The sequence below is a fragment of the Calonectris borealis genome, chromosome 2, assembly GCF_964195595.1.
Source record: "Calonectris borealis chromosome 2, bCalBor7.hap1.2, whole genome shotgun sequence".
Lineage (NCBI taxonomy): Eukaryota > Metazoa > Chordata > Aves > Procellariiformes > Procellariidae > Calonectris > Calonectris borealis.
In genome coordinates, this window is record NC_134313.1 from 99,285,228 (window position 1) to 99,307,680 (window position 22,453).

At 41.6% G+C, this 22,453-nt stretch overlaps 1 protein-coding gene across 2 annotated transcripts in view; it reads left to right on the forward strand.

Moving 5' to 3' along the window:
* Positions 1-22,453, forward strand: part of PHACTR1 (phosphatase and actin regulator 1) — a 313,153-nt gene that overhangs the window by 168,733 nt on the left and 121,967 nt on the right. For both annotated transcript variants that reach the window (XM_075142705.1, XM_075142706.1), the window contains one exon: positions 13,609-13,773. In XM_075142705.1, coding sequence (XP_074998806.1) covers positions 13,609-13,773 — 165 coding nt within the window. The remainder of the gene's footprint in view (positions 1-13,608; positions 13,774-22,453) is intronic.

Here is a 22,453-nt window from a genome sequence, read left to right on the forward strand (position 1 = left end):
CCCCATCACTACTTAAGAGAAGGATCTTGCCCTCTGTCATCTTTTGTACGACATTTTTCAGGCCATTAGTCTAATGGCTTTGTGCAATAGGAGTGCAGGGGATAAAATTAAAATGGATCCAATTATTTAATTTATCTTGGGAGATTTTCGTAGCAGCGAATGATTTTTATTTCACCTTGCCTCCTAAGAGAAGTTGGTTATCTGTTTAAAAAACAGAGTAATGGTATTTTAAATCTTTCCTTATAAAGGTCTGGAAGCACAGAAGTGTAATGATGGTAACACTGAGAATATCAGGTCATTTCAAGAAAGGCGTGTCTAAGTTTTCTTAGAAATGTTGGTAGCAATATTCTTTATCTTAAGCAGTGGGCTGCGGGATGTACAGCTGCAACACAAATACCATTGTCCTGAACATTAGTTATCTTTTTAACAGAGATTCAAGAATCAACAGATGGAAAAGTTGGTAAGCAGACTTGAATGCATTGGGGATCTTAAAATAAATAATTAGAATACTCATTAACTACATCCTGACAAAAGAGCCAGGCCTGGAAATGCCACTGTGGTCTACTGCATCCACAGTCCATGTATTATCAGCAAGCTTCTCTGAAGTATTGTTATCCATGTATTCACATCCACGTGGACCATAGCCACAGCCCCTAATGACAGCAGTCCATGTCATGAGCATTATGGCACTGGCTTTATCTCTCTTTACCCATTCACTGGGTGCAGCTGCTTTGACATTTCCAATATTCAGATACTATCTGACGCAGCACGTGCGCAGCTCCGATGTTTTTTTTAACATGGAGACTTTGTCAGCCTTGCTTTTGGTAAAGTAAATAAATAAATAAAATCAGTAGAAATGTTATTTCTTCTACATCAGCTGAAATTGAACGGATATAAAGAGTGTGTGTGTTATGCTGCTATAAAGCTTTATAGCATCTTATCTTTCTCATTTTACTTTCCAATCTGCTTAAAATGTTAACACTACTAAAAATTCAGATGCACAGGCTGGTCAGCAGTGCAAGTGCACAGACATGTGGATGGATGGATGGACAGTGGAAGCTATTTGAACCAGAAGTTGAACCGGTATTGAAAGACCTCTTCCCTCTCCTCCTCCCATGCACCAGCAAAACAGGTTGCTCTTCTTACGCTAGCACAGTGGTTTTATTGGATAAATAGCTTTGAAACTTGGGTTCAGCCTGAAGGAAAAGCCAGGTGCAGAGACTTGTGTGGAACTTAGGCTGTTTAAATATGAATTGTACCCTGTTGAGAAATAGAAGAGTGAGATGACTAAAGCTTTCATTAATATTTACAGCCCCAAAGTAACTGTCTGCTGGTTTATAGCCATAAGGGTGAGGGCTTGTCTTCTAGTGATCTGCTGTGGCACTCAAGATGGGATTTGCTGCCTGCTCCAGCATCTGAATTGAGAAGAGCAATTTCTGACTCTCTGCTCTCTATGGCTGCCAGTCTTTGGCTCCTCTAGCAGCCGTTGGAGAGGATTAGACACGATACCTAAATGGGAAAGTAAGAAGGGACTCATGAGGCTCAGTTATGTAGTTTCCTTTCCTTCAAAGCCAACCCCCTAGGTCCATGTATAAACAAGCTAGAATTCAAGAGGTATTTTCTTTCCTCTTTCTTGTGTGTCTCATGAAAATAAGGACAGCATTTTGCCTGCATTGACTCTAGGAAAGTACTCAAGTTACGATGTGGGTTTAGCTTCCTACACATTTCTGTCATCTGGGTCAAACACCGTTTTCCTTGTGAACTCAATATGCTTGTGCTGTGCATGGAAACCCATGAGCCTAGAAGAAAATAGGGAGATCCTGTACTTCCAGTGAACTGATCCTTCTTTCTCCTATTCATCTCAAGTTGGCAGAACAGCCAGTTCACTAAGCAGCAAGACAGGCGTCAGTTCACTAATACATTTTCTGGCATTGCATAGAGGCTCAGGAAAGACACTTTTTGGTGATATTTTTCTTTGGGGTTATTTTCATTTGTTTTTCTTTCCCTCAGCCTTCTTTGGACATTGGGCCTTGTGTGATTTAAAAAAAAAAAAAATTGCAAGCCTATATGAAGATGGTGATTTTAGAATTCAGCTGCTTTGAACTAGTACAGCTCTTCCCTGTGTTTAGCAAACAAATGAAGGTGTTCTTCACCTGCTATGATTAATTTATCTCAGATTTTTGCATTATTATTGCATTTGTTGTATACAAGGCTCCATTTTTATAGGTTTGTGTGTAAGTACCTGCAAGCATATCTGTTTTGTTTCTTGTTTCCTCCCTCTGTAGCAAAATGCAGCTGAGCGCCACCACAAACCTTGTAAATCTTGAGGTACTCAGCCAGATGTTATGGTTCAGGCCAGTCTCTGACTTGCAAATTCAAACCAAATGCTGTTTAAGTAAAGAGATTTTTGAAAATCAGCTTTGCGTGGCAAAGACTCCAGTTCAGTTGGAAGAGCGTATGTGCAAGTTTGACATTTGACTTGACAGAGGGGGATCTGTGACACTTGTAGGATGTTGTACAGATACTTTGCCCAAAAGAGACTGGTACTTATGAGAACGCTGTTCCCTATAGGTTATATGGACAGAGGCAATTTATATTGTCAAAAATGCTCAGAAAGGCTTATGTTGTAGTTGTTGTGGTTTGGGTTTTTTTATCTGCTTGGTAGCAGAATCTTGATAACTTTGAGAGGAAACTTTCAGCATTTAGGGAAGTCAGATTTCATCCGTTTGTTGCTTTGTCCAGTGCCAGCAGTGAAGGGGTGAAAAAAGATTACTTTGTTTTAATTGTAAGAAATGCCAGGTTTTGGTTGGGTTTTATCCTACTTCTGTATTGAAATGAAATCTCATGCAGATGCCTATCACAGTTATCTTCACAATGTTGCAAAATGAACTTTACTGCCAATTTCATGGTCAAGTGGCTCTGTATAGGCATACCCCATCGTGCTGCTGGGGCGCTCCGCTCGCATTTGCAGCTCACAACGTGCCACTGGTTCCTCTCTGAAACACCACAGAAAGGGGTCATTCCCATCAATACAGAGGAAATCACTCATTAAGACCATGCTGGAATGTCTTCTCTGCCAATTTCTTTTTCTGTAGGCGAATTTTACATGCTAGAAAGGTTCCTTTTACAGCTTTGGCCAATGAAGTCCTCCGATATCAGTAAGGAGGCACGTTTTAGCATGCAGCCAGCATGTCTCGACCCTATGTGAGAAAGACCACACATAATGCAGTTCATCTTCTCTCGCTCCTCCTGCTCATCTCATTAGTCATGAGCAAAGAGCAGAGGGACATATTTTACCTTCATTTGCAAAGTTTTGATAGTACCGAGGGCAAAATATATCCCTAATTCCCAAGATGGTCGTCCAGTCACTAGATGACTTGGGTAAGGTAATCCTACTCCTTGTGCCCTTTGCCGTTCACTCTGGTATGGTCAGGATTTCATTTGTTTCCCTTTGCTAACATTATTTCCATGCATAAAGCTGCTTCAACTATTTCAGTAGCTTTTTCAACGATCGTGTTTTCTTGGTTCCCTGTAGTATTTTTTTTCCCTTAGCTCTGAGCTAAACTCTTTCTCGTTTTCTGAGCTATTTCTGGTTGCTGGACTTGGAATTATTCATGAACTTGAAGCTACATGCATAGATCCTTCCTTTGACTGTAACATTTCTTAGGTAGATATACCAATTTGATTACCTGATGGGCCCCATCTTTTTTTAAAGGCAGCAGCTTTTTTAAAAGCAGAGGCTTTCCTCTAAATCTACTCAGCAAGAGCAATAGCCTGCAGAGCTCAGCAACCATGAGGCACCCTAGAACTTAATGCTAAAAAAAGAGGGTGAAAAAAAGTGAAATCATAGCTAGGAAAACCACACAGAAATACTCCGTGTATTTTAGCCAGCAACCCGCCATGCTTTATTCATGACTTTAAAGGAGTCATGGGTATTTTTTTCCCCTTCGAGTATTCATCTCTGAAACTCAAGGCTCTACCATAAGGGCCTAAACAGATATTTCACCACGGCCAAGGGTCTAAACTAACCATCATTTGAATCAACAAAAGAATTCCCATTATAATGACCATCAGCGAAGACCATATGTAGCTGCACTTAGGTACTCAAAGCAGAAGTATTTAGTCCTTATTTTAAATTCCTGAACATGGATATAGACTGTCTCTTTTCAGAGTCCAGTGAAACATATTTTTTTTTGCTAGGCTGTTACTGAATTTTTTTTTAAACTCATATTTATTCTCATTGTAAATGTGCCATTTGGTATAATTACTCTTTTCCTCTTGGCCAACTTCCTATCAACTTCTTTAAAGAACAGAAATAGAAGTTTCTTTTTCCCAAAAGAAGCAATATAGAGTTTACAAGGGAATGGTTTGAACTTTCTAGCTCTTAAATGAGGTACTTTTTTCATTTTATCCTGGCCATTAAAGTAATTAAAAACTTAATTTTTTATCTTTATGATGATAGTGGGGAGATGGTACCACTGTGTTTAGAAAGTTTAATGTTTGTAATGCCATTTCCTGAATGAGATTACTTTTAATAAGAGGACATGTCCCTATTCTGAATAGTCTAAAGATATGCCTTCTAAAGCATTAGTAAAATGCTTTTTTTTTTTTAAATTAGTAAATTAGTAAAATGCTTTAGTAAAGTAAAGTTTTTAGTAAAATTTTTAGTGAAATAAAGTAAAAATATTGGATATTCCTACTTATGAGAACTTCAAAAGACAAAGATCAGAAATTGCTCAGTCAACCAAAAATCCCCTAAGAAATTAGAAGCATTTAAAATATTTTTTTCTGCACTTTCTCCAAATAAACAGCCAGCCTTTAGCACCTTTTAGAAAGGTGGAGAACTTCCCTGATTTCCAGTGAGGGGCCAGTAGAGCAAGGTGCTCTTCAGTGTGAGCAACTGTGTCTGCCACTGTCCACATGGCAATTAGGAAAATCATCACCCAGTAGCAGAGACCTAGCAAAATGTGAGCAACAAACCCATGGGCTTCCATGGACTGGATCCTTTTCTTGGATTACTTTTATCTTTTGCAGCTGAGCAGAATTTGCAATTAAAGCTGGTATAAGAGATAAATCCAACCGTGAAAATGTAGTCATTACCAGCTCCTTCAAGAAGACACTTTTAATTGCTAGCAATTCGAAACAAAACGTAGGAAAAAATGTTATGTGCTATTTCTTCATCAGGATAAATTTAGGAGTTGAAGGTACATGGGCTTTAGTTCTGGGTTTTTTTGTTGAATGGGTTGAAGACTTGCCTGGAGGAAGACAGCTTCTCTGTTGTCCATAGCTTTGGCTTTCAGAAAGAACTTGAGCTGTGATGGATGAGACTTAACTCTAGACTTGATGAGTTTGGGTATAACTCAAAGGCAGTTCGGATTGCTTAACAACCCAAGCATCTGCACAGATACCTCCAGGACCCCTGAGCCATGGTGCTTAGTCTTGTCCACATGTGCCGTGGTTCAACCCCAGCCAGCAACTAAGCCCCACAAAGCCGCTCGCTTACTCCCCCCCCGGTGGGATGGGGGAGAGAATCAGAAGGGTAAAAGTGAGAAAACTCGTGGGCTGAGATAAAGACAGTTTAATAGGTAAAGCAAAAGCCACACACACAAGCAAAGCAAAACAAGGAATTCATTCACCACTTCCCATCGGCAGGCAGGGGTTCAGCCACCTCCAGGAAAGCTCCATCACATGTAACGGTTACTTGGGAAGACAAACGCCATCACTCCGAATGTCCCCCCTTCCTTCTTCTTCCCCCAGCTTTATATGCTGAGCATGACGTCACATGGTCTGGGATATCCCTTTGGCCAGTTGGAGCCAGTTGTCCCGGCTGTGTCCCCTCCCAACTTCTTGTGCACCCCCAGCCTACTCGCTGGTGGGATGGGGTGAAGAGCAGAAAGGGCCTTGACTCTGTGTAAGCACTGCTCAGCAGTAACGAAAACATCCCTGTGTTATCAACACTGTTTTTAGCACAAATCCAAAACATAGCCCCATACAAGCTACTATGAAGAAAATTAACTCTATTCCAGCCAAAACCAGCACAGCGTGTATTGGAGGAGTTACTGGTGTTGCCAGCGGTTGGTGCCCACATGTCAGGCAACGGTCACAAAAACCGCAACTGTTTTGCCTGGTAGCATTTCATTTGTTGCACATAATGTTAGAGCCTTGAATTGCAATAGTCCTGTGGGTATGACTTGTGCTCAGTTTTCTCCTCTGAATTTTTTGTTGTTGTGAGATTTAATCTCCTTCTTGCAGGCTCGGCAAAATACCTTTTAAGGAGGTTTAGAAAGTTGTGTTTTTCTAATGTTATGATGTGCTAGGGGACACAGCTAGTTGTGAGTAGGCAGGTCGATTCAATCTTATTGATGGTTTGTTTTCAGTCTCAGAAGCTGAATGGGTTACATGTGGGTTCATCCAGCTCCCAGCATGTTTGCGCTTAGAGGCTGCTCCCTTCCAGGTTGCGCACAATGGGCTGGGGCTTTCCAAGAGCCTGTTTCTGTAATGGTAACTTAGAAAGGGCCAGGTTTCTTCAGTAAATGAGTTTTTAGTATGGCGATGTGATTAGCGTGTGAGGAGGATGCCTTGGAAGTGATACCCTAGATGGGGAATTCTGCTTGTAGCTGCCATTTACACCAGAACAGGAGATTTTTATGGCACTTCTTCACAGGCTGAAACATGGATTCCTCTCGCTGGGTGCCCAGCCAGCTCTGCTAACGGGGCTCCATTTACTCATGCATCCTCTCCTGCTTTCTGGGGAGAGACTCTAGCAGACAGTGCCTCACCTCTCTCGTCTCTTCCCTCATGCCTCAGATGGAAGATCCCCTACCAGAAGTGAAAGAAAGGGACAGTGAGAGGCAGTATCTTCACTCCCCTTTATTCTCCTTTCTGCAGAACTGGACAGGATCAGGCTCTCAACAAATCACAGCTATGACCAGCAGTTTCTTTCAATCCATGAGTGAAGCAGAAGAAGGTTTGGGTTATTTAAGCCAGGGTAAAGCCCAGGAATAGTCTTGGGAGAAGGGTGTTTGTGCTGACAGATGAATGCCCTAACTATCAGGAGCTGTGTGCTTCCATTCATGCTTGCTTTCAGACCCAGCAGGTCTTCAATTCTTTAAAATAACATAGTTTTAGTAGGATAGATGGGGAGTGCTCTCCCATCCGTCATAGTGTGAAGTGCGGTAGTGTTCCCAAAGAAAATGGCAGATGTGGGCTTGAGCTTTCTCAAGAGGAGGATGAAAGTGACCTTGTGATTCTCCTGTCTCCCAAATAAGTGCTCTACTTGCTCTAACAGAAAAGTCCTTGCATCTCATCCTATTTCATCTGCTTTCTTAAAAGCACAAACTGTGCATCCCCTCCCTGCTTGCCATTTAGGTAAAATTTTCTTTCCTTTCAAGGTGAAGTTTCTTACCAGAGCAATTCCTGGTACTTGTGGAATTGTCTTCCTGTAGCCCCAAGAAAAGTAGGATATCTGGTTTGCTTCTGCTGGCTCTGCTTTTCTCTTGGTTGGCTTTTGATTGTGCTCCACTTGTAGCGGCTGCTCTGAGTCCTGTTTTGGAGCTGCTGAGTCTCCACATAGTGTGTGTGGTGCCCAGGACAGAGCTGTGGCTTCTGCTCCAGTGTCTGGGCACCCAAAAGTGAGGAGCTGCAGTACTGTTGATTGGATTTAGCCTCAAATCTATATGTAATAAACACTTAAGAGATGGAAAACCCAGTGAGCAATAAGAGCAATAAGGGAAACACAAAACAGCTGATATCAATGAAATCTAACAATCCTTATTTTGTATAATTGCAGGGTTTATAGGAAGAGATTATGTATCTATTGATGACATAATCTGATAAAGTGCTTTTGTTGCAAGTAAAAATCTTGTTCTAATACAGAAAATACTCGGTGATTTGAGAGATTTCATATCAATAAAGACGTTTAGAGTGATGCATGTAATGCAGTGTAGTTTGCAGAGGTTAAAAAAATGGCTTTCAGATTGCAACCAGCATGAATAATTAACATATTACGTCAAAATGTGGGGAAGTCGAAAGCAGGGTCCTAAAGGGATTGGACTTGCAAAGCCAGTCTTTGCAATTCTCTTCCAACAAGAGAAATAAATGCACTGAGAAAGAGAGATCGCAGCAGAGAGCTGAGCCGTACCACGATCTGACACCTGTGCTGAAACAGGCAAGTGTAAAGGGTGAGAGATTCGGTTTAAGGATACAATGCAAACCGCTTCACATCTGGGGAGCGGGAGTAATTGGCAGGGGTTTGGAAAATGTGAGTGCTGCTTAGCATGCAAAGGAAAGCTACTGACAGCCTCTTCATGGGTCATAAACCCACTACGCCAACCCAGGCGGTGCCATTGCAAATGCATGCATCCAGTGGGAGCTGTTTTCAACCGAAGAGGTAATCATCCCCGTTTGGCAAGACTGCGCTTAGACTGCTGCATGCCATGCCTTGTCTTTCATTGGAAAACAGACCTTTGAGAAGTTAGGAAAAGTTTAAACGGGCAATTCAAATAGTAAAGGCAGGGCTGATGAAAATTAATTCCAGGTGCAAAGGGAAATTAAAGGGAAATAACTGAACAGATGATAATAGAAGAGCAGAAAATGAACCATTTTCCTGAAAGAAAAACAAGGTGGTTTTTTTAATTGAAAGTGTTCCCATTCAGGTAAAGAGAAGACATAAGTGCTCAGCAATTAGCGTAGTCGTTCAGGTTTCCTGTCATTTCAAAAAGACACATGATGCATCTACCTCTTGTATTGAACAAAGCTGCTGGAATAAGTTCTGTGCAGTCTGAATTGAAGGATATTCAGACTGCAGAGTTCAAAAGAAACCTTGCAACAGCAGTTGGTTGGAAGCTAATCTGCAGAATAAAGACTAGCTGAATGTGGATTGGGAATAAGGAGTATTATGTTGGGGTTTTTTTTATTTATCTAAAGTTATTGTCATTAAATAATATGGCACATTTAGTTAATTGCATCTTTAGGGCCAAGATCATTTTCAGCCTGTTACTACAGATTTGTGCAAATACAACAGAAAGCACAATGTAGCCATTGGTGTTTCCTAGGAAGGCTTAAAATCTAACGTTGTGAAGTAAACTGCCTATTAAGATAATCATATGACTGAGTATGAACAACAAATGTTCAGAAATGGTCTTAGAGAAAACCTACTGTGGTTACCAGTGGGGAAGGTAATATAAAAGATCATAAATGGGATGGGCAGGCTTCAGCCTTCAGCTATGAAATTGCTCTATGTACCCAAATGTGGTAACAGTGGGTTTTTTCCTGAAATGGAAGCTGGGTGTATGATATATCCACAACATTAACAGATGCCATGATTCCCGGACAGACATGGGAATGACAAAACTGGTTGCGTTCTCCAGGAAAACTTAGTAAATTATGTTGTCTTTGGGAGGGTCTTTGATCCGCCTGCTACGCTTCTCAAATCCAAAAAGTAGGTGACTCCCATGTTGTCTCTCACTGGACCTCCTGGAAATCGACACCCTACTGAAAGATGGGGGAAACTCATAAGAACATACAGAACGGGTCCCAGATGGCCTGGCCTCTTTTTCCTTGGACTGGTAAATTGACTGTTTTGAAGAATCACTTTTCAAAATGCTCTTTCCTGACTTGCTAATTTTGTCCATATCTGGTGTCCACGCAGTACATTACAGCCCAGAAACCTCAAAGTGACTTTAACCAAAAAATCCCTCAAACCCAGGGTTAGCTTCAAAATGGAAAAAAAAAAAAAAAGGGGTAAGAGAAGAAATTAGCTTTTAGACCTTCTAGTGTTTTAAGTCTTTGTAGTATATTTCAATTGTGTTTGTAAAATTTCTTTTACATCACTTGGATGCAAAATATTTTTATTTGTGGTGCTTTTTCTCATGAAAACCACAAGTCTTGCTTAAGCCTTTCAGTCTCTATGAACTTCAAATGTCTTAAGGACTACAGTAAAATCTTCAGAGCTGTCTGACAGCCTGTGAAAAGCTCTCAGGTTTAGTTTCCCCATTGCTATTCTGGGATGACAGCTCGGACAGAAGAAAGCAGGAGGGGAGTGCATCGCCCTCTTGCCATAAGTGCAGATCCCAGCGTCTCTCTGTCTCGGCAAGATCTCTCGGATCCTGGAAAAAAATCAGAACGAGTTCCCAAAAGCACCGAGTATCAGCAGCAACTGTGACCCGTAAAGATCACGTTTGTGGCACCGGCCTCAAGATGAGACTTCAGCACTGTGACTACAGGCACTAATGCACATGGCAGTTCATTCTCCCAGTTCAACAGACTGATCAAGCTGGGACTGCTGGGACTGCTTTGCTCTTTGAAGGCAAAAAAAAAAAAAATGTGCGAGGCCTGGGTTGGTTTCCATTCGTGCAAGTACCGCCTTTTTTGGGAACAGCAAGGGTGTGAAACCAGCCTACGGAGCCTGCTGTCAGCAGTGGGTGTCGCAGCCCACAGCCAGTCAATAGTCATTAGGAGCCAAAAAGGCAGAGAAACCCGGCCAACTCGGGCGAAAGATGCAGCAGCGAAGAAGAGCGCAGAAATCTGGCATTACTTCTCGCATCGTGGTCTGCTTTTATTCTTACTGTATTAAAACTGTCATGGCTTTATGCTAATGGGGTTCATTCCTAGCCAGTGATTATTATGCTTTGAATTAGCAGTGCTCTTGAGAGTATTTTTCATGAAAAAAAATGAGGTAGTCCTTCTGAGAAATAGGAGTGAGAGGGAAAAATGTTACTTGCATTAGCTCAGAGCTGTGTGTGTGTTTGGGAAGGATGAAGAAGAGCCACGTTCATGGCTGCTGGAGAGCAGAGCAGGACATGCGGAGCACAGATCCGTGTGAGAGACCATACTGAAATGCAGGGAAGAGCAGTCAAAATATGGAAATGGTTCTGACGCCGTGTTTGGCTTTTAATGAACCCGCCCTTTGGGTAAATTCCTTTTGACTCCAGTGTTAGTTTTGCCTGACCGTGAATCCATACTCGTTTAACCTGAATGGGAAAAGCTTCCCCGGGTGCAGTGAGAGCCAGCTGGTGTGGGACGGAGGGGATGTGCGTTAAGTAGGAGAGGATTTTTAAGGGATGTCAGTTCTCTGGGGAATGGCCTCCGCAGTACCAGTTAGAACCAGCTCTCAGAGGAGTTGTTGCAACTCTGAGATTTAGTAATTAAGGCACCTGGGAAGCAGAAATGGTGGCTCAGTGATGGGGAAAAGGAGAGAGGGTGAGCAGCAAGAGGAGTTTCATTATGTTTCAGCTATGGGTTTATGCAGCAGGAAGCCTAATTCAGCAGCAATAGTGTGTCATTCCCAGTTTGTCCAACGGGCCACTTCTACACTTTGTATCCCGCAGGTAAGGCAGCAAAGACAATACCAGCCCATTACTTTTAGCAGAACCTCTAAAAAATCACAGCACTGGAACACAGTCATCTTACATGCTTTAACTAGGGGCATCTTAAAAATGGAGGAGGGGAAAAAGGCATGGTCCCTTTGGATCTGCATATAGAGTGAGGTGGTCTGTACCCCGTGCTGGTCTTCAAAGCCTAGCAGGTTCCAGTGAAATCAGAAGGTGTGAGGAAATTTCTGATTTCCTCTTCTTTTTACCCTCATGGTTTGTTCAGCATAACCAGGCAATTTCCAGCCTTGATGCACCATGTCCCAGCCCCTGTACGGGCAGAGCCTTGTAATGGGTTCTCTCTACAAGACTTTCTCTAGGCAGTCGGGTACAAAGAGCTGGAACAGATTGAAATGCTTTGACCAGACTACCTTTTTTTCCTCTGCTTTAAATGGAAAAAAGGTGTTCTCAGAAATGTCTTTCTCTCCGTTGCCCCAAAGAGTAATTGTTTTTAACCATTTCCACTGAAGCAGTTGGGCTCTCTGTATCTTGCTCGCTAGCTTTTTTTTAACGGGAAAGTTACAGGCAGCTGTATCTGGCAGTGATATTTTACAGGAAAAAGGATTGTGTTGCCAATGTTAAAACCCAACAAAACAGCAATAACGAAATAACCAACCTTCTTGCAAAAACCTGAGGGGCTTAAATAGTATTTCAGTTTGAAGTTCTGATAATGAAACTTCCTTTGTGTTAGAGATGCATCTCTGGCTGTTCCCATGAAAACCCACCTAAATTTGGCGCACTTAAAGCCTCGGGAAAATTTCCATTGAGACACATAAGAATTTGCCAGCCAAAATCTCTGGTGATTCTGTCAGTGTGGAGTGGGTGTGCTCATCAGAGCTGTGTTCTTGCTGAGGTTCCCGAGCCTGTGCTCATGGCTGAGGTTAATACTTAATATACTAGAGGTGAAATAGAAACACTTGGGCTGCTGTCTTCAGAGCGGGAGAGGTGACGATCTGTGTCTGTCTTTATGAATCCGGACTGTGTTTGTGCAAACCACACAAATCAGTTTTACTGGCAGTGTCGCATTACAACACAAGCCTGGGAAATGATATCCCTTTAAAAAACCAAACGAACACCACCACCAATTTAAAAAAAAACCACAAAAACCCCTCCTGTATGCTGACTGAATTGGGCAGATGCTTTTTTTAGGGAGAGAGTGTGCGTGCTTCAGCCCAGGGTTGGCAGGGCTTATTGCAGCCTTGGCAGCTGTGACATGGAGAGACCCTCGCCCCGGGGCTACTGGTACCTTCCCCTGTTGGTGTTTTCCTTTGTGGTCCCGGCTTGCCTCTCTCTGTGCTTCTAATCACAGGGACATTATTTCTCAAAACTATCAGCATACATTTTCCCTGCAAATGTGAGGGGGGGACCACGCAATGTAATTGCAAGTGACCACTCCCAGACTTCTCTTGCTGTCATTGGGGAGGAAGGGTAATATAAATTCTTCAGATTCTTTTTTAAGTATTGAGACTATCATGATGTATTACAGTGTAAAGGTTGCAGAAAACTGAATTTTTTAACAACAGAAGCTCAGTGAAAACCTATAACCCCCCCTAGGGAATTCAGCCCTAAGCGTGGACTCTATTAAAATTCTCCGAGTCCCTGTGTTAAAAGATAAGTATAAGAATTGGAGGGGAATGAGTGGGCAGAAAAGTGGGTCTGGAAGGAACCTTCTGAATTTTTAGCATCCTTTCTGTCACTAGGAAATTCCTAATGCAGCCCCTCTTGTAACCCAGGCAGTTTTAATGGACACGGTAATGATACCAGAAGGTCATTATTTATCAGGGTCCTTGCTCCTGATAAATATTAGTTCATGGAAATGTGTCTTTCCATTGCAAAAAAAGACTTGCAATATTCTTTTAAGCAGTATTGCATCTTTTTTTTTTGAGCTTTCTCTTCCCCAGTCTCTGTCATGCTTCCCCGGGAATGGCTGGCGGATGGACTGCCAGCTGTCTAGAGCTATGCGGAACAATTTGTTAAAGGTTATAACTTTGCTATTGTAATAATCCATATTCCTGTTGAATCTGATTGTTAATACTGATCTTTACAGTAGATTATGGATTCCACTGAAAGGAAAGAAAATAATGTTAAAATAATAAAGACTACAGGTTTTTTCCCTTTTTTACTGTTCTCTGTAACCATGGAAAATTCTGACCATCTGTGTGGTTCTCTGATAATTTATTAAAGCATTTACTTCATTCCTCCCCCCCTTTTTTTTCTCCTTTTCTTGCTGAAACTACAGCTGAGGAAGTGGAAAGACTGGCTGCAATGCGTTCAGATTCTCTAGTACCTGGGACTCACACGCCTCCGATCAGAAGAAGAAGCAAATTTGCCACTCTCGGAAGGCTTTTTAAGCCATGGAAATGGAGGAAGAAGAAGAGTGAAAAATTTAAGCACACTTCAGCAGGTAATAGCCGCGGTCGGGTTGGTTTGTTGATCTGGAGCTGTTTGTTCAACAAGGCTAAAAATTTGTAGTGCAGGCCCAATTTATACATTTTTACATTTTTAAGGTTGTTGACGCTTGTCTTGGAGAGTTTTCTCAGATTCTAAGAGATCTTTAACTTTGTTACGGGCTTTTTCTTTTAAAAAAAAAAACTAAAACAACACGTTGGGTGCACTACAATTAAAGCAGCAACTCGCCAAAGCTGTATATTCGGGTTCTGCTACTAGAGCTAGAGGGTAACCCAGAGGAAATCTTGTTACATTGATTTAGCAGATTATGGGTAAAGGAAATGGCAGTATGAAAAGACAACGCAAGTGGAGAATTTAGCCACAGTCAAACTCCTGTAAGTGCTAATAGAGGAGCGAGAAAAATACATGACAAAGGAGTTGACATTGTGTTGAGTAACTTGCATAACCATAAATTATTTGTTCCATTGGGCAGGAAAGATGTGCCACTTGTTTTCTGAGAAAAACAAATCTCTTTTCCTGCCACACCCCTCCTGCCATCGCTTTCTAACACTCCTGGTTTAAGGCTCTTTTTAATTAAAAAATAAGTATGGAAAACTTCAAAAACGTGTTTTTACATTGTAAATTGGTCTGAGCAAGAATCCCAGATCCAGGCACTGATGCACATGGTGGAAGTTTGTACCTGGTGTGTTTGTTTTCAAGCTTTGTGATCTATTTAGAAGGTTTCTTTTCTTTGTTCTTCCATGATGACTAATAATTACTACATGTGGTTTTGCAAGTCTTGAGCCTGAACTGTCTGTGAGGAAACATTAATTTTCTCCTGATTTCTTATTGTTCTCACTAGAACTAGAAAGAAAGCAGTGGGGATCTTGCTCCTTTAAGTACCAGAAGAGGCTTGAGTTACAGCCCAGTTGCTCTCTGACCTGTTTATTGCACAGTGGAAGCTTTCAGGCAGGAAAGGCTTTCAGACTGTACCTTCTGGCACCCCGAAGCCTGTACTTCTGAAAATGGCCCCTAATTGTGCGAGAAGTCTCATTTAGCTGAGTGCGAATTCTTGCATGAGGTTAAATACAGGATAAGAGTTTTCAGGGTTCATACCTGAAGGTGCTCTTTACTGTGTGCTGTTTAATCTGCTCTCTGATTCGTCAGGCAAAGACTAATGAACTGGAATAGATGGCTGTGTTACTCTGAGTGATGATCGTATTTTTTGGCTTGACAGCTGAGAAGCTATTGTCACCAAAAGTGACACGTTTCTGCAAAACAAATGACTTGTCTTTCATGTTCTGTATCAGTCATAACCATAGTGCAGTGTAGCAGGATTTCCATGAAAACCGTATAGCTCTTAGGGATACGTGGACACTGTGGTGACAACTACTTTGAAGCTAGTTCCAGCATGCTGGGTTAGTTGGTTACAACTAGGAGGATAACCACAGCAGTTCAGGAGGTACTATGGGTTGCCAAAGCCTGCCTAGTATTCATTTGTATGGTTTATCCATCTCCGGGAGGTGGGGCTGAGCTGCATACTGCTGTGGTTAGACTGATTAGTTTGAAGCTGGCTTGAATACTCCTACATAGTCTACTCTGGGCATTACAAGAAGAGTTACGTAGATTTGCCCCATTTACCAAAACATTTGGAAAGTACACAGTGATTAAAACCAGAGTAAAAACATGTATTTCCTTTTCTCAGAGCAGAAGGAAGCTTTACCAGACATGCCAGCAGATCTCCTCCCCTAGTAAGAGGGACTTCAGTGTCTAAAAAACTAATGTAAAAGCTGGGTCTCCAAGCTGCAGGAATGTTTGTTGATTGCAGTACTGGGTTTGATCTCAGTTGAATCCAAAACCTTTCTTTTTTTTTTTTTTTTGAATTTTCATTTCCAGTAAGCTAACAGTATCCTGCAGCTACTCTGCAAAATTGGTATTCCTGTCAGCTCCCCTGCTACTAACTGCAGCAAAATTGACAAGGATGTCAAATTTGCTGAGCACCCTACAGGAGGCACTGGGAGAGATTTAGTTCTGGACTGTACCAGAGCTGGGGACCCCACAGCTTCCATGAGCCCAGACCCCAGGGAACAGGAATCCACCAGCATCCTACCAGACCTCCCTGGCAATTCAGCAGCATTGGTTGAACCTAGGATGTGTAATACAAAAGATTTTACACCCGGAAAACTAGCATTTTTCTGCCAGCTTTTCCATGACCTCTCATCTAATACCTCTGATCTCACTGAGAAAATATATTTAATTTTTGTAATAAATCAAGGGACAAGCTTCTGAGATGGCATAATGAGAGCCAACGTGAGAATTCCTAACACAGGCTTGTTTTCTTCTAGTGCATTGATAAATGTGACGCTTGGAAAAAAAAATTTCCCTGTCCTACAGGCATGCACCCAAGCTTTCCCACGTGCATAGAACATCAGTAATTATAAAAAAATAAATACTAATACAAGTATTTTATTAGGGTCTTATTTGCTGCAACAATAGATTCAATTATTTTAAATGTCGAAAGCAGTAAGGGTCAAAACATATGACCTTATGACCTGTTGAAACTTCCTTTCACATTAATGGGAGTTTTTTTCTGGGAGAGGACTGGACGAAGGAGAGAGTCAGGCTGATATTTAAGGTTGAAAAGTTGCCTTTTTCTTGAGATTTCCAAGTCCTAACATTTTGTATCCAGATCTTTATCAGACTAAAAGCTCTGATTATTTATTCAGAGATGAATGCTTTAAAATATAGTTCTGTGCTCAGTGGGCAAAAAACCCTTTTAGGTAATAGGAAAAGTTATTTTCTGACACCTGATAATTGCAAAGATGAGATAGAAAATCTGTAATTTGATTGATGGAGGACCTTAATGTTATGCTTATTATGTATGGTTCCTTTCAGCACATCAATACTCATATCATGATGTTTGAGCATAACAAGTCCCCCATCCTCCATCTTCATTATTGTATTGTCACTGACAAGCAGAAGGTTAAAAGGATGCATGTGTTTCATATACTTTATATGTTTATAGGTTACGTTGGTTTTGACACCCCTGTAGTGACTATGCAGAAAGGTTTAAAGTCTGACATTGCTTTGGTGCTGACTCAGTCATGAAGGTAGAAGTCACAGTTTTTGATGCAGACATGGAATGCCTTTGCCTTGCAGTTGCTCTGTCTGTGATCATCACCATTGGGTATTTTGTAGAGTGACCAGAACAGGTAGAAGAGATCACACTGTGGGGTGGTCTGTTGTTGCAGATGGTAAGCGCCGGATGAGCCCGCATCTGGGGTTTGATTTGAGCGACCTCTTCTGCTGGAGGGTGGAGTATATTAAGGAGGTTGTTCAGGACATGTAGCATGAAGAGTGACAGATGGGCTCCATCTGTGGACAGGCTCACTCTCAGAGCAAATTGGAAGGGAGATTATACTAAGTGAGGGACACCAGTGTACCACAGTGGGGCGAGAAACAAGTTAACTCTCACAGTAATCCTCCTCCTGGACAGAAGTGAAGCTCCCCCCAGCACAGCACATTTTTCAGTGTTGGGATTGCAAATCATTTTACCACCGAAAGTCCTAATGAAAGTTCTTTGATGGACGCTGAAACTCCCACAGTACAACATAAACGCTCCTGACAGTGAAGTTACATATACAGGGAGTTAGACAAAGAAATTAAACTCAGCCACAAAGTTATTCACGCTATAGTCAAAAGTGTGGTGTGGGTTTTTTTAACTCACCTAAAATTTCATCTTGCACAGAAAGTGTGGAAATCTTTATTACCATGGAGGGCTGAGAGCCTCTCACGGCAATGAAGCAGTATAATAAAGCTGACAACTCTAACTTTGGGAGCACAGGCAAACTTCTAAATGGCAAGATTATCTCAGTTGATGGGACAGTTTCTTACAACTGATAAGGAGCAGTCTCACTTATGGCAGAAGACACCAGGAAGAAACGGTGACTTTTCTTTGCCCGAGTGTGTTTCCTTGGCTGAATGCAGCTGGGATGGCTCCAGCAGGCTGCACAAGGTTTTTAAAGCCACATTGGGCTCTCTGAGAATCAGCAAAGCAGATAGCAAAAGAGAAGGCTGTCTGTCTCCTCAACCAGACCTTTGTCATTGTTTTTAATACCTTGGTCTTGTTCTGCTCCTCGATGTGAATTTGAAAACAGTTCCTGGGTGTGCTGTTGTTTTATTGCAGTGCCGTCCACGTGCTGGTGAAATGTCATTTCCCAGCAATGTTTTGGAGAAGGAGGTGCTTCTGAAATAAAGAAGCCTGAAGGAAGATAGGTTCTAGGCTTACTTGAAATATTATTGAAGTTTTTCATCACTGTATTCATCCAGAGCCAACTGCTTGCCAACCTTTCAGAAAAAAAAGTATTTCAGCTGCTTGCAGGAGTCTGAATAGGGGAAAAATGTCTTGTTTTGCCATTTCACATTTCTGGTGACCTTCATTTTAAAGACGGTGTGTCCGTCTTCCCCCATCCTTGCTCCCTGAGTTGCAGTGCTCAGGCAGAGGGGAGGAGGAAGCATGTAACTTGTACTGGGAGGAAACTGGTTGGACTGAGAAGAGGAAAGCAGGAGATGGTGAGAAGTTAAGGGGTGTGGAGAAAACTCAGCTGTAAGTAGGAGAAGCAAAGGATTCAGCGATGTTTGGTTAGGTACGTAGGCACTCTGTACAATGAGCAGAGAAAGTCCAGTGTCAGAAGAAAGCTCCACAGCAGCTCTGTTGCTAAGTAGAGAGTTGTCTGAGACAGTCAGTCATACTGAAGAGAGACAAGGAAATCTGTTAAACTCAGCCTTTCCGCTCCTCCTAGGTACTTTGAAACCTCCTTTCATGTACTGGATCCCCCTCCTAGAAATACTTACAACTTCTTCAGCCACAGCTGGTACCACAGCTCCCATCCCCAAAACCCATGGTCGAGCTAGCAAGCCATGTCCTGTTCTGTGGCCAAAGAAAGGTGTGACAGTGACTTCCTAGCCTCATGCTTGGGGTACCCTCTTGAGAAGAGGGAAGTCCCACTCCTGCTTCATTTAAAGCTTCGCTTGCTTAGTGTAAAATTGTAGAGGTTGGTGTTCAGGAACCTGTCTCAAGGTGTAGGGCTGGGGAGTCTGTAGGGATCAGGACTGGGGCTGAATTAAGTAGACCAGGATATCAGAAGAGCCAAGAGGCAAATCAGTGTCAGTCAGGCATCATCAGTTGGGTTGGGGAAGGTTGAATTTGGGGACTAGGACTTTTAGAGCAGGTTCGTGGGTTGATCTGCTGCCCAAGGACCTTAGGACTCTCTTAATAGTTGTCTGTACAGAGGATGACAATCTTCTCTTGCTAGCAGTTACTCTGTTAAACTGGAATAGCTGAGGTCTGCGCTGAGGATGTAAAGATTAAAGCCCAATAGTGTAGACAGTGCCACAAAATGGAGCATCTGGATTTTTTCAGTTTGGTTTTTAAGGAGAGCATGCATGCTCTTCCATTTACTTTGATTCATGCTCAAACTGTTTAAAGAAAATTTAGTGTGCCAAACCTAAATCCACTCATGCAACTTTTAGCAGCCCCACTCCCAGAATCTGCATTAAAACAGCCATTCATTTTATGCTCAAATGCTATTTTTTTCACTTGCTAAGCCTCAGTGCTTTGGGTTTTCCAACCAGAGTTTTTTAAAAAGTGCTCTATAAAAATTCATATGTCAATGTGTTTATATAAGTTAAGTCTCCCAGTCAGAAGAGGGATTGTTTAAATTTGGCAACACTTAGGCAAGGACTTTCAATGTTTCTGAAGAATAACAAGAAGAAAACACAATGTGGTAAATGTGTGCAATTAGAGGAACTGCTATTCATAAACCATCTCCAGATCATTTTATTCCTACTGCTGATTATTTCTAACTACAGTAGGTAAATATTTTGAACTTTGCTTTCCAGAATATTCCAATCGGTAGAAATTCAATAATGTGTTGCCAGTGCTGCTCTTAAACCTTCCTACTCCCTTCTGCTTTGCCAATGATTGCCTCTCGTGTTTTCTCATGTAGAACTCTTGGGCTTAAACTAGTCGTGCTGTTTGGGTGAGACTTTTGCCTGGGGAAGAGAAGGAGAAGCGCAGCCTGCAGACCTGCCTGCCCTCGCCTCTGCCTGTACTTTTGGGGGGTAGTCTAGGGAGGAGAGATTTGGGGTGGTTTTTCCAAGTGCCTACCAGGTTACTGAAATCCATCCACCAAGGTCCTATTTTCAGCTGTACTTTGAAAGCAGTGGTTTTGTTTGGATCGTTGGCTAACAAGGATAACCGTGTTTTAAAGTACTTTATGGTCCCCTTCTGTTCTCCTGAATTTTATTTAATAACTACCGTGATCCCATGTGGAAGGTATTAATATTTCAGTTACTATTCCTCGTATATTTTCAGGCCAGACTATCTCTAGGTTTAGGTATGGAGTACTGAGGGTAATTATGGTTTTTCTTCCTTCACCCTCTTATTCTGATGACTTGGAAATGTAATTCTGAATCAGCGTTGAGAAAAGAGAGTGGAGTCTCCCCTGCAGCATAGCTGGGTCTGAAGTTACCCTGAAGCCTGAAATACCCCAAAGTCCTGTTCTCTGTATCCTCGATAAAGTCCATCAGTGAGGCTGTATAAGACCTCCAGTAGCCCTTTCAATGTGAGACAGTGAGCAGGCGATACAGACACTGGTCCCAGCCGGGTATTTTTGCTGTGCTGGGGCAGCTCATAGAGTATTAATGCTGTGATGAAAATCACTGATTGTTCCCAAGATTGTGGGAGAAGAGAAAGAAATGGCACTGATGTGTGTAAAACTTAGTCCAGTCTTCTGAAAAGGCGCTCCAGTTTTGTAAAAATGCAGCAATACAACCACTTTTCAGAGTTACTCAGTGCTTCTTTGTTCCCTGTTTTGTGGGTTTTTTTGAGGGAGGTGCAAATTGTCATTCTCTGAAGAAAAGCACCATTTTGCAGGAACTTGGGCTATTCATGAATGCACGTTGATTTAAGCAAATATTTTTATCTGAAGGAAATTCCAGAAAATAAGGACATTATATTTCAGTATATTCTAGATGAATTTTAGAAGAGTTTTTATTCAAATACACGTTTCCATTTCAAATTTGAATTAGATATTAACAGGTATAGCTAAAAATTTGAATTCCAAATATAAAATGACCTGACAGACAGGAAAACATTTGTATTTTATGTCCGCTGAAATATTACACTGCTTGAGCTCAAGGACTGAATAAAAAATTAAAATCCATTTTCAGTTTTATTTTTTGCATTGAGCCGAAATTGCATACTTGATGTATTCTTAATTTTGGAAGTGAAAAAAAGATTATATTCTTGGTCTAAATGCAGGTTGCCCATGGCTTCTCTTTGCATGCACTAACATTTTCTTAATGTCTTTTGAGAAGCTGGCCAGAAGTTGCACCAGCATTCATGCAAAACTATAGGCAACTTTTAAAAAATTTAACCTTTTGCCTTTCTATAGAGGGAGCAAAACTAGCCTGTGTATCTGCTTACTGCTGTGGAACCACAGAGATTTTTGAACCCGGTGGTCATTTGCAATCATGCAATTAGATAAACAGCCTAAAGCTTATGGGGCAGAAGGCGCTTCATAGCAAGGGAAAGCAGTGGGTGATATTTGCTTCTATATTGCTGGAATTATAAATTATCACTGGTTTTAGATTTGTCATTTTAAGCAGATGAAGAGAATTCAAGTGTGTTTGGAATTTGCAGATCTAATTTATACACAGAAGGCAGTTAAAGCAGTTCTCTATTTTTATACTTGAACTGCCAAATGGAAGCTCCGCGTTCAAAAATGGGGAGTGTAATCACTCCCCAGGAGCATGTATTCCACTACGGAGCAGCATCGTTGTGTCTTCCTGAGATCTGCTGCAGAACATTTCCAGGGTTTAAGAAGTGGACTTTGCTTAGCTGGACTGAAAAATCCGTTTTGGGATCATTCTAGCCCTGTGCCAGCTCTAACGGAACGTGTGAGACAAGGCCCTTAAATGTGTCCCTTCTTACAGGAAAGGGATGTTTAATGAGGCTGTTTGGTTTATATGCTAATTACATTTCCAGCTGCTGTGAAGATTATACGAGGCCGCCCAAACTGGAATACTGTGACATAATTCTACAACAATGCATTCCTGTTAAAATAATATAATGATACAATTAATCCATTAGAGAATTTGCAGCAGATTTTGAGGCTTGAAAAATAGATGCTGTTAATAGCATAAGCTTCTGCATGGTATATGGATTAGAGAATGACATTCGTTGGAGATCTTTTAAGTGTTTTACCAGCAAATCAGCAATAATAGAATATCTGGTTGGGGGGAGACAGAACGAGCATGTTTGGAAGAAGCACATTCTTGTGTAAAAAATTGTTGTATATCAGCTGCTATTGCCGTGACTCATGAACGTACAGTCTTCGTCAGACTGGGTCCTTACAGATCGTTTTAGAATGCTTTCATTTAACAACAAAATGCGTTAAAGCTGCTTTTTATTTTTAGATTGCATTTGAAGCATGGAAATTAATTAGTATTTCTCAGACTGTTGGCTTTTGTTCTTCAGGTTTTTACTGCCCTTTTTAAAGATGCAGGGGAAAAAAGCAACATTTCACAGTGACATGGAGCCATAAGGCATCTGGTCTGTGACAAGAACAAAGACTGAGGGATAGTGGTCAGCTGTAGTGCCAGCTTATCCCAGTGACCCAAAAAAGCTGCAG